The 16,465-nt window shown below is 43.4% G+C and overlaps 1 protein-coding gene across 2 annotated transcripts; it reads right to left on the reverse strand.

The window, feature by feature from the left end:
* Positions 1-4,803: 4,803 nt before the first annotated feature.
* Ssmem1 (serine rich single-pass membrane protein 1) lies at positions 4,804-15,515 on the reverse strand. 2 transcript variants are annotated; one of them, XM_051151781.1, is made up of 3 exons: positions 13,143-13,491; positions 8,380-8,434; positions 4,804-5,650 (listed from the first exon to the last, which is right to left on the reverse strand). In XM_051151781.1, exons 1-3 carry the CDS (start codon positions 13,383-13,385, stop codon positions 5,160-5,162), a joined length of 789 nt encoding a protein of 262 aa, XP_051007738.1. In that variant the 5' UTR covers positions 13,386-13,491; the 3' UTR covers positions 4,804-5,159. The 2 variants fall into 2 exon arrangements, 1 of the variants encoding a protein (XP_051007738.1); XR_007831252.1 differs by lacking the exons at positions 8,380-8,434; positions 13,143-13,491 and adding an exon at positions 15,068-15,515 and having other exon boundaries at positions 5,502-5,650.
* Between the last annotated feature and the right edge of the window lie 950 nt (positions 15,516-16,465).

Raw genomic sequence — 16,465 nt, forward strand, 5'->3', positions numbered from 1 at the left:
AAACAAAAACATGGCCTCACTCTAGAGATCATAGAGGAAGATCTTAATTGCAAGAAACAGAACTCACTGTAGACCAGGCTCAAAGGAAAAACAAGACGTTACGATCCTGGGAGGTTGAAAACTTAGCTTTGTTGGCAGAGGGCTTTCCTAATACACATGGGTTCCAGTGCCAGCACTATAGACTGGGTGTGGTAGTATATGTCTTTGCACTGAGGAGGTGGAGGCAGGAGGACTGGAAGGTCAGAATCATTATATACAAGGTCACAGCTTATGTGGCAACTTTGAGGTAAATCCAGGCTATCTAAGGCCCTGTCTTTAGAAAACAAAAACAACTATACACATAGACATACTTTGGAGGTGAGGGGCTTTGTTGTTTGTTGAAACAAGGTCTCACTATGCAGCCTTAACAGGCCTGGAACTCCAAATGTAGACCAAGCTGGCCTTGAACTTTCATCAGCACTACCATGTCCAGCCAGGGCAATTTTTTAAAAAAATAAATATGTTGATGGGACATGCCTTTACTCTCAGCACATGGGAGGCAGGGGTGGGCGATCTCTATGAGTCTGAGGCCAGCCTGGTCCACATAGAGAGCTCCAGGCCAGGTAAGGCTACTTCATAACGCACGCCTTTAATCCCAGCACTCGGGAGGCAGAGGCAGGCAGATCACTGTGAGTTCAAGGCCAGCCTGGTCTACAAAGTGAGTCCAGGATGGCCAAGGCTACACAGAGAAACCCTGTCTCGAAAAAAAAAAAAAGAAGAAGAAGAAAAGATTACCTTGCCTGCAAGCAATCCAAAAGTAGGTGGCAGGCCCAGTGGCACTCTCCTGTGGTCCCAGTACAGAGCAGGAGGCAGAAGCAGGTGCACGGTAAGTTTCAGGCAAAACCAAAACCAAAAAGAAATCCAAAGTATTGCTCCAACTTGTATCAGTTCAGCAGCTTGGGACCTATTAGTTTCATCTTTCCACTTGGTCACGTTCCAACCCAGGCCTTCCTGAACACGTGTTGCCATCCCCCAAAGACTTGAGACATCCACTGAGAATGGCCATTTCCTCTCCGTGCATGTCTGTTTTTACAGTGAGGAAACTTTGAAGAACACCCTCACCAGCAAATTTCTCCCCGGAATGAAATGACACCCCCTGCCTGCCTGAACCACTCACCAACAAGGGGACTGCTACTGCCATGACTGGCTGAGAGCCGCAATCAAGACCTCAAGTAAGAGAAAGTGTACAATGGGCCAATGAGGATCTGCTAGAATGGAAGAGAGGGAAGCAATCAGCAGGGGCGACCCTGGCTCTCCCTGCAATCAGAGAAGATGCAAGAGCTCCTGGCAAGCAGACATTTCTCCAGCGCCTTTGTCTCTTAGTTCACTCTCCCGACCTGCCACTCAGTCCTACTCAATCCTGTAGATCCACCCACCGGAACCTGGTTTTTATCTCCCCCTCGTCCCCTTTTGATTTATTCTAATTAGTAGCAGAGCTGGCTCCCTGCCCGGCGTTTTCACTGCTAAATCAAGATTTTGAACATATGAAACGTTAAGGTGACAGAGGACACTAATAAACAAAGACTGTTAGAGCCTGCGGGCCCCTATAGTCAGGCTCTGCAGTTAAGCTTTGCCTGCAAAACTGAGCTCAGAAGTTAAAAAATGAAAACCGGAAAATCATATTGTTGGGATTAAAACTTTTTATTACTTTTTTAAAAGTATTTCATGCATTGAATTTTGAGTACTGAGTAGAAATTTCCAATAGGAAATACTTCAGTGCTGGAAGCTTGGCGGGTAGGATTTATTGATCAAAAAAAAAGCACCAGAAGAATTAATTTACAAGACGGTCTTCCTCTTAGGAGCTTCTCTAGGCCCTAACAATCTTCTGCTCTACATAAAAAGTGCAATTTTCTTTTTCCCTGTCTAGGGCTATTTAAATGTAAGTTCATCCTTACACCAAAAAAAGTGCCTGGGACTGAATATTTACCTCAATGTAACATATTGTCCTTTTGTCTTCCTTCATCACTTCTGAAGGTTTGTGACTCATTTGTATTTCTCCTTTTAACTGCCATGCACCTCACACATATGTTCCTGACAGAGAGAATATCCAGGTGGCCTGGTGCTTGGAAACCTGTCAGACATTATTCAGTGCAATAAAGAACACATCAGACAAGTCCTTGGCATATTGCAGCAGGGAAACCCTGTTTAGAATTCACTAATTGGGAATCTGTGGTAGTTTGAGGAAAGGCTGGCTGAAGTTAACCTTTGTGGGGGGAAAAAGAGTTCACTGAAGTTCTGCATAATATAAACAAGATTAGACGGGGGAATAATTATCTATTTAAAAGAACCAGTTGTTTTGAAAAGCTTTCTATAGAAGTATCTTTTACATACAAACAGGGTAATCACGATTTAAACAAAGGGTGGCCTGTTTCATAGGCTTCTTTGAAATGTCAATTACAAGTTTCTCTAGTCTCTTCTCCAAAGCAAAGCCCATCCTTGTGTATTGGCCACAGTTGGTTAGCTTGCTTCTACTTATTGTATTTACAAATAATAAACCTGCAGTTCTTCTAAAGTATTATTTAATTCACGCTTTTCACTAACCTAAACAGTTGGCCCAACCTACATCGTGGTGAAGATTTACTAATAACTAGCATGTGGCAAATCTGGAGTGCAGGGAGCCGTGATTTTTCTCACTAAGTGCTGAGGCAGCATAATAAGGGGAAACTCCTGTCCTGCAGGACCTTTCGGTTTTCACCTTAACATGGTAGAGAAACACATGAGCCATGAAATGGCAAGAATTCCCCTGAGTGTGACAGTCTGGTACCCACTATTATTTTTTGATAAATGCTGCAACCACTAAACTGATTTCACTACCAATTACACTGGCCCCACCCCTTACCACAAGGGGTTGTTCCCAGAGGGTGTGGGAACCGGGAACCGGAAGGCACTGACCTTATGCATATATTTTTTCTTGTGTGTGTGTGTTTGTGTGTGTGTGTGTGTGTGTGTGTGTGTGTGTGTGTGTGTGTGTGTGTGTGTTTGTGTGTGTGTGTGTGTGTGTGTGTGTGTGTACACCTATGATAAGATTTAATTTAGGGGGAGCCCTTGTTGAGCATGCACAGGATCCTGGTTCTGTGTGTGTGTGTGTGTGTGTGTGTGTGTGTGTGTGTGTGTGTTGTGTGTACCTATGATACGATTTAATTTAGGGGGAGCCTTTGTTGAGCATGCACAGGACCCTGGTGACAGGCTTTGACCATAATCATCAGAGAAGACCCCATTTATCCCATCCAGCTAGGAGACTGCCACGCTGGCCTGGCGTCCCATCCTGAGAGTGACAGTGGCCTTGGTATGAAGGCCCCACCCAGCTGTGACTAGCATTTGCAGCATTGCCTTGGTTTCAGGGATAAGTTCCTGCTTCACCAGTCCTGTATTCATTATTCTAGTCCCAGCCTAGATGCCCACACTTTGTTTCTTCTCCAGCCACACCTATGTCTTACCCAGTTGGTTTGGGGCAGCTCTCCCTTTACTTATCCTCCAACCTCTAATTAGCTGTATAGAAGTAACTTTTTTTTTTTTAGAAGTGACTTTTATTTGCCTGATTAACCTGGGCCTACTCCTGGAAGTTTCCTGCCCCCATACCATCTAACCTAGACCTGGAATGTTTTCAGCCTCTGAGACTTACTGTTTAATAAGCGCACCCTTACTGAGCTCTGGGTTGACTAGTTCAACTCAGCTGTTCTAGCTCAAACTCCTCTCCAAAATGGCTTATTCAGTTCTGGCTTCTCTCTCAACCTCTGAATTGTTCTGCTCGGTCTCAAAATAACTTCAGCAAACTATTCTAATCTTCTTGCTCGTCTGTCTTCACCTGTGTCTAGCTTGTTCAACCTTGTCTCTCTTCAACCTCTCTCTGTAAACTGCATTCCCCTCCCCCCTCCCTCCCTCCCTCTCTCCCCCTCCCCCCCCCCCTCTCGTTGGGCATATCCTATTCTTTCAAAATCTTCTGTGATTTGTCACTTTGTTTGCCACTCAATTAGACATCACATTCAAACATGGATACTTCCTTCTTTTTCTTTTTAAAGATTTATTTATTATTATTATATACAGTGCTCTGCCTGCATGTATGCAGCCTGCCAGAAGATCACATTATAGATGGCTGTGAGCCTCCATGCAGTTGCTGGGAATTGAACACAGGACCTTTGGAAGAACAGACAATGCCCTTAACCTATGAGCCATCTCTCCAGCCCTGGTACTTCCTTCTATAAGTGAACTTTACCGTCAAAGTTTTGGATTAAAGGCGTGTACCACCACGCTTGGACCTAAGATTTTCTTTACCTGACATTTGCTCTATACCAGGCTGGCTTTGAACTCAGAGATCTGTTTGCCTCTGTCTCCTGGGATTAAAGGTGCCACCACCATCCCTTTGCATTCCAGCAGGATCACACAGACCTAAAAGGTCTTTGGATGTGATCTCTTGCCAAAACAGCCTTGTTCTGAATTAATATTGCTCTACTTAGTGGTGGGGCTTTGTTGTTGTTGTTTTGTTTTTCAAGACAGGGTTTCTCTGTCTTGAAACATTCAACACTTGACATAGCCTTGGGATAACAACCAAGGACGAGCCATGGCCCAGCTGCCTTCTGAGCCCACACTCCTCTCCCTCCTGATGTGCTCTAGAAATAAGATCATATTCTAAGTTCCTAAGCTCTTTTTCCTCAATAGCCCTTAGTGGACTCAATATACCAATAAAACAGCTCTAGCAGAGTCACCTCAACTAAAAACAAAGACATCACCTGGTTCATTTAGCTACCTCATTTGTTACTCAGTCAGATAACATGAATAGATTTAAATGGTTTCTCCACATAAATGTATTTTCAAAGAGCTTTCGTATTTGTATCATAAACAAAATACATACACCTGAGGTATGGACTATCTGCCCTGGGATCTTTTGACTTTTAAAAAAGATCATAGAAGATACAGGTCTTCTGTGTTCCCATGGTGTTGTGGACAAATTCTCTGCCCTTGTTTTGAACAACTAATTTGTCTGAAATTTGACCTCTTGGGTTCCAGTTATACTTCTGTTGTTAGTAAAGAAGCTTTATTGTAAATGTTTCCTCACCAACAGCTCTGGTTTTTGTGTTTTATTCATCTCCTTTTGACTTCAAGTAAAGTAAGGATGCCAAAATTCAAAATTTACTTAGTTTTGTGTTGATAGCAGGTGTCAAATCCTCCTCTTGAATCTCTCCCTTTGTGGAGGTTGTTACAGAACTGCTTGGTGGGAAGTGACGTGTCAACCATTCATTGGTTCTCATGGCTTTGCAGTGGAGGCAGGGCCTTTCTCTGATTTGGTAGTTTCCCATGTCCCTTTGCCTTGACACTGATTTTCTCCTCTTAATGCTGGCAGATGAGAGATGGTGCTCACTTTCACTCTCCTTCCAAGAGGAGGCTCCAGAGTTAGATTCTTCACTGTCACACTCAGTGGTATCACTGTCTTGCTGGGCCTGATTCACCTGGTGGAGCTGGGAATGGCGCCCGGCTCGTCTTTGTTCAAGGTAGGCACTGACCAAAGCCACTTCTGAGTCAGTTACTGTGGAAAGTTGATTCTGTTTTGGTTTCTTCACCAAAGAGTCCCAGAATTCATCTTTACTTTGTCGCTTATAGGATGTTTCTTTGCTTGCTAATCAACAAAACAGAGCATCAAGTTAGGCAATAATAGTAATAATAGTCATTAATAGGTTGTAATAGAAAGGTTAGTCACGCTGGGAGGTGGTGGTGGGTTAGGCAGGCTGGGAGGTGGTGGTGGGTTAGTCAGGCTGGGAGGTGGTGCTGTACGCCTTTAATCCCAGCACTCAGAAGGACGAGGTAGGCAGATCTCTGAGTTCCAGGCCACCTTGGTCTACTGAGTGAGTTCCAGGACAGCCACAGGGCTACCCATAGAAACCTTGTCTCAAAATAAACAATCCAAGAGTGTTAGGTTCTTCAGTCAGGCAGGGTGGTACATGCCTTTAATCCCAGCAGTGTGAGTCAGAGGTCTAGGCAAATAGATCTCTGTGAGCTCACGGCCACCCTAGTCTAAAAGCTCAGTTCCAGGCCAGACACAGCTATACAGTGAGACCCTATCTTAACAAAGAAAGAAAGAAAGAAAGAAAGAAAGAAAGAAAGAAAGAAAGAAAGAACAAAAAGAAAGAACGAACAAACCTGACCACCCATAAACATCTCCATGGGCAGCCATTATCAGAGGCTGTAGTGGGGCCAGTGGCAAGCATGTAGGGAAACAAGTTACTACACATAGTCTCTTCTTCTTCTTCTTTTCCTTGAGACAAGGTTTCTCTGTGTAGCCCTGGCTGTCCTGAAATTTGCTCTGTAGACCAGGCTGGCCTTGAACTCACAAAGATCCACCTGCCTCTCCCTCTCAAGTGCTAGAACTAAATGTGTGCGCCACCACCAACTGGCTACTGTACATAAGTCTTGAATGTTGATTACTGTGATTTTGGAAAACTACCAAAACTTCTCAAAATAGTGGGGCCATGGACAACAACCTCACATTACCCAAGAAAGCCTGACACTAGTGGTCAAATCACTGCCTTTCGCAACCACTGACTAAGGCCAGCACATGACTACATTTAAAGTACTGTACCCCATCCCCAAAGACTGGAGGGGTCACAAACATTCTTTGTTTTGTTTTGTTTTTGTTTTTGGAGACAGGGTTTCTCTGTGTAGCCTTGGCTGTCCTTGACTCTATTTGCAGACCAGGCTGGCCTTGAACTCATAGCGATCCACCTGCCTCCACCTCCCAAGTGCTGGGATTTAAAGGGATGTGCCACCATGCCCAGCCACATAGATTCTTGACATCACTTTTGGACTCCTCCTTGCCCCGAGACAGGTTTTCTCTGTGTAGCCCTGGCTGTCCTGGACTTACTTTGTAGACCAGGCTGGCCTTGAACTCATAGCGATCCACCTGCCTCCACCTCCCAAGTGCTGGGATTTAAAGGGATGCGCCACCATGCCCAGCCACATAGATTCTTGACATCACTTTTGGACTCCTCCTTGCCCCGAGACAGGTTTTCTCTGTGTAGCCCTGGCTGTCCTGGACTCACTTTGTAGACCAGGCTGGCCTCGAACTCACAGAGATCCACCTGCCTCTGCCTCCTGAGTGTTGGGCTCAAAGGGGTGTGCTACCATGTGCGACGCTGCTTTTGGGCTTTTGTAAATCCTGAATATGATATCAAATGGGAGGTTGTCGGAGATGAAAAGGACCTTTCCCCTTTGTCTTGCCATGTGTGTGAGAGTGACTTGGGCAGCGGGAAGGTTCTCTTCTCTTCCTGCTCTTTTCGATGCTGATGTGGGCTTGTACCAGCTCAAAAATCCTGACAAATTTTTGGAAATTTCGTGAGATGGCTAAACCATCATTACTAAACAAATTACACAAGTTTACAATTAAATCAATCTACCGAAAAGGTGATAATTACTTAATGCCCATAATTTCCTAATTATCTTACTGCGGTTTATTATGCTGTGTGCTCTCAAAGCTGTTTGTCTGGGTGTAGGAGGTACGACTTGAGTACGTGCTATTATTGTACATCTGTCTCCAGCTCTGTTCCCTGACAATATGTTGCCAGCTCAAAGCCATCGCTGGAATGAGCATTTACCTGGGAACCAGAAAAAAAAAAAAAATCAGGGCTTAGTGTGTGGTCTTCCTGGTTGCCTAGGGCTAAGAAAATGATGGTGAATGCGTTTCTAATGTAGACTTCATTGTCATGCCTGCAGCCTGTATTGTGACTAACAACTCCAAATTTAAAAACATTATTCTGATCCTCTGAAGCTGTGATTCACATCAACAAAACAGAAGTATGGACAACTAAGCTAAGTTCCAACACACATCTGTCTTACTTCCATTTTACTCCTTAACTTTGAAGGCAGTAACATTTATGCTATCCTATACTCACTCAGTGACTTATAACTACAGGATGACCCAGGAGGCAAGAGTCCAGCAAAAATAAAAAAGAACATTGTGTGTGAAATCAGCAGTCTATAGAGGACTTAGCATAAGTAGTACCGTGCACTTTATTCTTTATAAATTGTGAGATAAAATTTTTTATACCAATTCATTTTATAAACATTATAGCCACCCAAATGTGCCGTTTTACAAAGCTTTGTGAAGGCAAGTGCTGAGCCATGACCACAAAGTGAGCTCTAGCTGCCCAGTAGTCTGTAGCTTCCGCTGGCTGCTGGGGCCTCGGAGCTGTCACTGCACGCGGGATGAGGGAAGCAAAGAGCTCACACAATGGCCGTTGCTGATGGGGAAGCCTTCGAACCCCTCTCTGCTTTTCACTTCTGTTACTTGCTCCCCACACTCAGCATACGTTTCTCGCCTTATGGTTTGATACCAAGTATTCCGACTCTCACCTTTACTTACGGAAGCACTCGTCCCACTGTCCTCGTCCCTTCTGTTCTCAGACATCTGTTTCAGGAACACAGTAAGATGGACTCAGTCAGCTGCATTTCATTAACATCTATTGTTATGCACCATTGCTCAAAGCACTTCACTAAGGTCTGACTTTCAGCAATCAACCCTGTCAAATAAGTACATGCTCAGTTCCTGTCATGGTGAACCTACCTGCACTCGCAGGTCAGAAGACTACACTTTGACAGCAGAATCTAGCACAATGTTTTAACCAACAAAACATTATCATCGTCATCGTCATCGTCATCATCCTCATAGGGTGATAAAGTTTTCCTATCATGTACATTACAAAAAAATTTTTTTTTCATTTAAAAACATTGGGAGCCAGGCGTGATGGCACACGCTTTTAATCCCACAGGCAGGAGGATCTCTGTGAGTTTGAGGCCAACCTGGTCTACAAAGAGAGTCCAGGACAGCTAGGACTATAAGAGAAACCCTGTCTTGAAAACCCCAAAAAGAAAAAAAAAGAAAGAAAAAAGAAAAACAGACTGGGGGCCTGGCAGGATAAGCAGGGGGTAAAGATACATGGTGCCAGGCCTGACGACGAGTCTGGTCCCTAGGACCCACTAGGACCCACATGGTAGGAAAGAACTGATTCCCAAAAGCTGTCCTCTGACCTCCACGTGTACACTGTTGTATATGTACATGCTCTGGCACACGTGTGAACACGTACACAATAAGGAAATAAATGTAATAAAAATTTGGGACAAGCCAGGTGGTTGGTGGCACTCAGAGGCAGAGGTGAGTGGCTCTCTGAGTTCAAGGCCAGCCTGGTCTACAGAGTGAGTTCCAGGACAGCCAGGGCTACCCAGAGAAAACCCTGTCTCGAAAACAACAACAAAAAGTAGATAATGGTTAACTGAATTATGGTGTGATTATGTAAGACACAGCTATAAATATCCTAAGTACGTCATAATGTGAGGAAATATTTGGTTATTAGGCTAAAAGCAAGATGCAAGTTTATATGTAATAGCATAATCACAAGTTAACTAAAGACCTGCAAAGACCTCAAGAGACATATAAGAAACATGTATGAAGCAAAGGCTGGCTTTAAATGGTTAAAATGGTGATTTTGGTTTTTGTTTTTGTTTTTCAAGACAGTGTTTCTCTGTGTAGCCTTGGCTGTCCTGGACTCACTTTGTAGACCAGGCTGGCCTTGAACTCACATTGATCCACCTGCCTCTGGGATTAAAGGTGTGCGCCACCACACCCGCCTCTAAAATGGTAATTTTGTTCCTTTTTTCCAATTATTTAAATTAGGAAATATGATTTGTACAGAAAGTCAAACATATTTAGATTGAAAGCCTGACTGCATTAAGATAGTTTTACATTTTTAGCTTTTGTGACAGGTCCTCTTATAGCCTAGCTGGCCTGGAACTAACCATGTCGCCAAAAATGACCTTGAACTTCCGATCCTCCTGCCTCCACCTCCCAAGTATTGGGATTATAGGTGTATGCTACTACACCTGCACATATTTTGATAATTCTAGCAGAAAATCTAAGATCCCTGACTCATTGCTTTTCTGCATTTCTAGTAGGGTATTTCCTCATCTTTGTTTGTTTGTTACAGTAACCATTCTCTGAATATCTTGAGAATTATTTTTGATTTTTTTTTTCTTTTGAGACAGGATTTCTCTGTGTAGCATGGCTGTCCTGGAACTCACTCTGTAGGCCAGGCTGGCCTCGAACTTAGGGATCCACTTGCCTCTGCCTCCCAAAGTGCTGGGATTAAAGGCATGTGCTACCAGCTATATTTTTTTAAATGTTAGAACTCTGTACATATTTTAAATTTAACGTGAATGGAGAGAATTATTAAAAGATTGGATGTGGGTAAACCTAGATGTTAACAGTAGTTGTGATGTCTACGTCATCTGGAGTGGTGTCTGTTTTATTTTGTCTATGTTCCTGTAACCTTGTCTTCCCCAGTATGTGTTTTATAGCTGACGGGGAAGCTGTGTGAAAGCGCTCAGTAGGTTTATATCATTTCCACATGCAGCTTCCACATTGGATGTCAAATCAAAATATAGCCACAAAATCAAAAGAAAGGTTTTTACATTAAACTAAGTGGGATTGTATGAATCAGTGAGGGAAGGTAGTGACAGTGGTCACTCTGTGGGGCAGGGCAGAGAATGTAAGCTGTACGTCATCTTCCTGCCCCTCATCAGCTCTGCCATCTCACCACGCCACTCAATACTTTCTAAACTCAATTTCTACATAATGCAAAAATAAGGATTTCAGACTACAGTTGTCTAGGAAAAATAAACCCAGCACCAGCGGATCTGCATGGCCAACTGAACTGAGTATTTCCATCTGAAAACACATCTTTTTTAAAAAGTGACAAATCCAGAGGTAATCAGCATGCTGCATGTTGGAGGATAATTACCACCACATTTCCATAGTGCTTTTACCATTGCTTTAAGGTTTGTAAACAGAGGCCCACAGTTTCACAGAGAAAATGAACAAGTTCAAAGTAAGGGGAAAATTCCATACTAGCTCTCATCTGGTTCTCAAATTTCAACTCTGGGACCCTTCAGAAGAAGCGCTGTAGCTGCCACGAGGGCACAAAGGGAAAGCTGAAACCTCTAAGGTAATTAAGGTTTTAATCAGCACTGAATAGACTTAATTCAACATTTCAAACTATGCTTTGAAGTAAACAAATAATATAGCAGGAAATCTGGATCCATTCTCCTCCTGTCACTCTGTCACTAGCCACTTGTGTGACATTGGACAAGTCACTTAAATTCCTTGGGCCTTATCAACAACAAAAAAAAAATTATTATTTTTTTTAAAGTAGGGTGAGTATTTTACTTGCCTACAGACAGAAAGCTGAGCCACATGCTCCCCTGTGGTCCTTGAGGCTCTATGACTCCAAATTGCTGATGTAAGCAGGGAACAAAAGAATAGCTCAGACCTTTTAAACGGTCTTCATGATGAAATTGCCAGTGATCAATTTCAATTTTTTTGTTAATTTTCTAAAGTAGCTTTTCTTGCCAGGCCAGATTCAATATACTTAGCTAGGGAGTCTAAAATACATATAAGCCACCACTATCCTAATTTTCCTTCTGGCAAAGTATTTACCTTAAGAAGCATTTAGACTTTAGATACAACTTCTTGGCCAGAAGGTAGTAGGAGGAAGAGTTTTTCTTCTTATAATGGGATCTCCCTGGCACTGAAATAGCAAGCCTTCACCTCTCTATCCAGAGCTGATGTAGCATTCAGTCTAGCTGGCCACTGCCAGCAGTGGGCTCTGGCTGTAATGCTAAATGATGGCAGCTCGATTAATCACCAGTATTAATGGCCAGAAAAGATTCTGTGTCAGCAATTTATAAGAGGTTGGTTGCTCATCATATGTTGAGGACACACACAGCCTTGATAAAGTAGACTATGTCATTCCTAAGCTTCTAGCACTTTCTTTTGTTAATCGGTGACTATAAGTGCTGACTTTAGCTCTGTTTAGTTTAGTTTAGTTCTTTATTTTATTCTATGCTTCATTCTAACCACTCCCCAAATCCTACACGTGTCCTATCAATATAACAAACATCTATACCTTTGATTACAAAATTACATGACTATAGGAGGGATTTGGAAGTCATTAATCAGTTGAGAAATTTATGTCTGCATTACATAACATATGGACAAAATGCCAACAACCTACAATTTCTTCCTTTTTTTTTTTTTCTTTCTTTTCTTATTTTAGTTTTCCTATATGGGTTTCTCTGTGTAACCACTCTGGCCTGGAACTTGCTCTGTAGACCAGGCTAGCCTCAAACTCAGAGATACACCTGTCTCTGCCTTCCAAGTGCTGGGATTAAAGGCATGCGCCACCACTGCCCAGCAAAACCTAAATTTTCAACTGCAGAATTTTTATGGTACAACCACAAGACAGAAAAATTACACAATAAAAACTGCTGTTGAAAATTTAGGTTGTGCCAGGCAGTGGTGACACACGCTTTTAACCCCAGCACTTGGGAGGCAGAGCCAGGCTAATCACTGTGAGTTCGAGGCCAGCCTGGTCTACAAAGCGAGTCAAGGACAGCCAAGGCTACACAGAGAAACCCTGTCTCGAAAAACAAAAACAAAACCCTGCTGTTGAGTGACTATAACATGGGGAAGTATTTACAAAATATTAAGTTGAAAAGTCAGGATATGATAACACATACAATATAAATTTGACCGTGCAAGGGCAAAGATACTTTTTAAAAAGCAGGGAAAAAAAAATAACCTAGAAGGAAATTCTCCACAAATTTAACAGTATTTATCTCAATGAGCTAAGAATAGAATGCTTTTACTGCTTTTTATCCCTTTCAATATGCGTTGTTTTGTTTTCCTTTTCTTTTCTTTTTTTTTTCCCCCTTTCTTTTCTTTTTGTGTTTTTTTTTGGGGGGGGGTGGTTTTTTTTTTTTTTTTTTTTTTTTTTTTTTTTTTTTTTTGTTTTTTTTTTTTTTTTTTTTTTTTTTTTTTTTTTTTTCAAGACAGGGTTTCTCTCTATAGCCTTGGCTGTCCTGGACTTGCTTAGTAGACCAAGCTGGCTAGAACTCATAGAGATCCACCTGCCTCTGCCTCCAAAGTGCTGGGATTACAGGTGTGGGCCACCATGCGAGGCAATTGCGTCATTTTTAAAAACAAAGTAACAACCTTTTTAAAAAAGTACTTACATCAAACCACAGACATAAAGATACCATTTAAAATGAAAAGTGCTCCCTACCCAGAGAGAAGCCCGAGAGAAGAACATGAGGGTCAGGATGATGATGAGGTACCAAAGCAGGAAGCTTCCTACTGTCCCACAAGAGTCATCTTTCAGGCACTCAGCCTCCTGACTGGGAATGGTAAAACTGAGAGGTATGGGAGGAGGGTCCACCTCCCAAAATAAAGACAAAAGGTCTCCCATGACAGCTGCTTGCTTAGGAAATAAAACATGCTCAAAGGGATGAAGGTGACTGGGGACCATTTCCCTCCATGACCTATGACAACTTCCTTGGCAACCAATTATGACACACACTTAAGCAACTGTTGCAGGCTGATAAATATCCTTGGATTTCTTAGATAGGCAAATTGTCTAAAGGACATCTAAAATAGTTTATGGGGTTTCTCAAAATACTTTCTTCTGCCTCAGTTGTTGAAACTTATGTATACTTAATTTTCATCTCTTTAAGTGTTTAAGGTATTTCTCTTTCTCTCTCTCTCTCTCTCTCTCTCTCTCTCTCTCTCTCTCTCTCTCTGGACAGGGCTTCTCTGTGTAGCCTTGGCTGTCTTGGACTCACTTTGTAGACCAGGCTGGCCTTGAACTCACAGTGAACCGCCTGCCTCTGCCTCCCTGAGTGCTGGGACTAAAGGTATGTACCACCAAGCATGTTTTTATCAGTCTCTTTTTAAAATGTGTACCAAACCATTGTAAATACACACACACACACACACACACACAGAGAGAGAGAGAGAGAGAGAGAGAGAGAGAGAGAGAGAGATTCTAATACATTACAAATGGCATTATATGTTCCCTAAAACTTAAATGTTGACACCCTTCAGCCCCATCTTGTATTTGGAGGTAAGGCCAGAACAAAGTAGTGGAGAGAGAGATGGCTCAGTAGGTCAAGGCCTTTGATGCCAAGATGTGACGTTGAGTTTGATCCCTGGACCGTACATGGTGGGAGGAGAATACTGACTCCCTCGAGCAGCACTCTGACCTCCACATGGTCACTGTGGCACATGGCACCCACACACTGGCATATACACACAAAATAAATGTATCTGTTAACTTTAGTCTGGCGACTGTTCTCTAAGCCTGGGACAAATGGGTTACACTAAGAGAAGGAAACAGAGATCCCTGTTAGGAACTACATCAGGCCCGGTGGTGGTGTCCCAAGCCTTTAGTCCCAGCACTCAGAGGCAGAGGCTATCGCTGAGTTCAAGGTCAGCTTGGTCTACACAGTGAGTTCCAGGACAGCCAGGGCTATACAGAGAAACCCTATGTAGTCTGTCTCAAAAAACAAAACAAACAAAAGAGTTACATCAAAGGTTTTTTTTTGTTTTGTTTTGTTTTAGACAGACTTACAAGTGGAGAAATGAGAACCTGGCATTCTAGTTTTAACTGTACACTGACAACTTGAACCCATTCTCTTGAATAGCTTTCAAGTTAGTTCATCTCTGAATCTATACCTAGATCCAAACATTGTCTTAGGGCAGTATAAACCTGATAGATTAAAAAAAAAAAAAAAAGGCCATTAGCTCTTTAAGAGCAGACCACAATAGCCTGCCAGTTTTCATATGCCCTACCACAATGAAACTTCATTTTCTTCTGGTTGATCTCGATACGTATGTTCATGTTTGAGACAGTCTCATGTAGCCCTGGCTGGCCTTGGAACTTCAGAGAACCATCTGCCTCTGCCTCTGAGTGCTGGGATTAAAGGTGTGTGCCACCATGTCTGGCTGGCTCACTTTTCTGTGGGAATGAATCCCCGGCCTTGGGTACCCTGGCCATTATTCCTGAGTCAAGCCTCCTCCGGTCTCGCTCTTCCCACTTCACCTGTAGCACTAACCAGGAAGCAATTTTACCCCCACCCCCATATATTGCACACCTGGAGCACTGGTAGTTTGTAAGAACTTGCTCTAACTACTAAGTAAAGCCAAACTCACCTCCCTGGAGAACCTTTTCTCTGTTCTTTCAAGAACATTCAGGGCAAAGGTAGGGTTTTTGTCTTTAACCTCAAAACTACTGACAACTTCAATAGAAGGTTCTAGTTTTTCTTCCTACTGCTGCATCCTCTAGGTAAGTATTTGAGAATTCACATTGGGTCAGACCAATTAGGGGAAAACATTTCGAAACAGGAAAAATGCTTTGTCATTGCTGACTGCGTCTAAATACACCAGGAATGCTTGTGGCCTGCCAATTAGCCATCCGGCTAAATATAATCTGCTTAAAAGTGTGAGCCCATGAGGGTCCTAAATAAAGCTACAATTAGTAATATTCAAAACTCAGCTTGTTAGAGACATTACTTTTTACTAAGGGTTCAGAACCTGGTCTGAATTTTGCTGCTCAGCTTTCTCCCGGTAGCTAAGTAGGAGCCACAAATCCGAGGGCGTTTCCCTGGCAACGGTCGCTGCCTTGGTCCCCAACCCAACCCCCTCCTTCTCGCGAGAAGAGACGGCCTGGTCCTTCCGGTAACTGTAGCCAGACTAGCCGGCCGCAGCCTTAGACTTGGCTATGCGCATGTGCAATAGGCAGTGGCGCCAGTCCGCGGCTTCCGGCAGAAAAACATGGTGCGTTTTGGGGAGGGCGGGGGGCGGATTTCTCTTTGTGCTTCCTGGACGTGAATTTCACGCGGTCCCCCAGAGTTCCAACCCAAAAGTTGAGCCTGGGTTTCAGCCAAGGGAGGATCTGGCCAGGAGTCCTGCCACTTGTAGTGCATGGGCCGAAAGACATAAAGATGGCAAGTTCGTGCTGAGGGAGCCGGGGAGAGAAAGCCCTCCGACCGGAGTTTTAGCACGGGGCTGGATGGCGGGAAGGCTACCAGTCCGCTCTCTAGAGAACGACTCCCAGGAGCTGCCATGTCAGTGATGGCAGAGCTGAGCCTGCCGAGACAAAGGAGATCCAATCCAACTGTACCCAAAGTGAATGCACGTGTTCCCTGCTCTCTCTTGACCCTTCACACTATAGTGCCGGTTCACCTCATACTTAAGGCGGTAAAATTCCATCACCAAAAAGGAGATCCCGGGCCTGTATCAGTCCAAGGTCACGGTTAGAGCCTGACACAGTAATGACGAAAATTGGCATCTGGTGACTCTTGAACTAGACCTGGTACCACACTCAGTTGAGTCAGGCAAAACAGAAACTCTGCAGACTTAATTGCAAACTATTACATTATGAAACGAGACATTCTTAGTTATCGGAACCATTAACTTCTCCGAAATAACCAGCCAGTTCTCTTGATTTCTCTGTGGGACCAAAGAAGATATTTCAGGATTCCCTTTCTAATATTAAAGTTGGGGGGCGGAGTGGACTTTAAGGTAAAGCGGGAAAGTTTGTAGGGTTGT

The sequence above is a fragment of the Acomys russatus genome, chromosome 10, assembly GCF_903995435.1.
Source record: "Acomys russatus chromosome 10, mAcoRus1.1, whole genome shotgun sequence".
Lineage (NCBI taxonomy): Eukaryota > Metazoa > Chordata > Mammalia > Rodentia > Muridae > Acomys > Acomys russatus.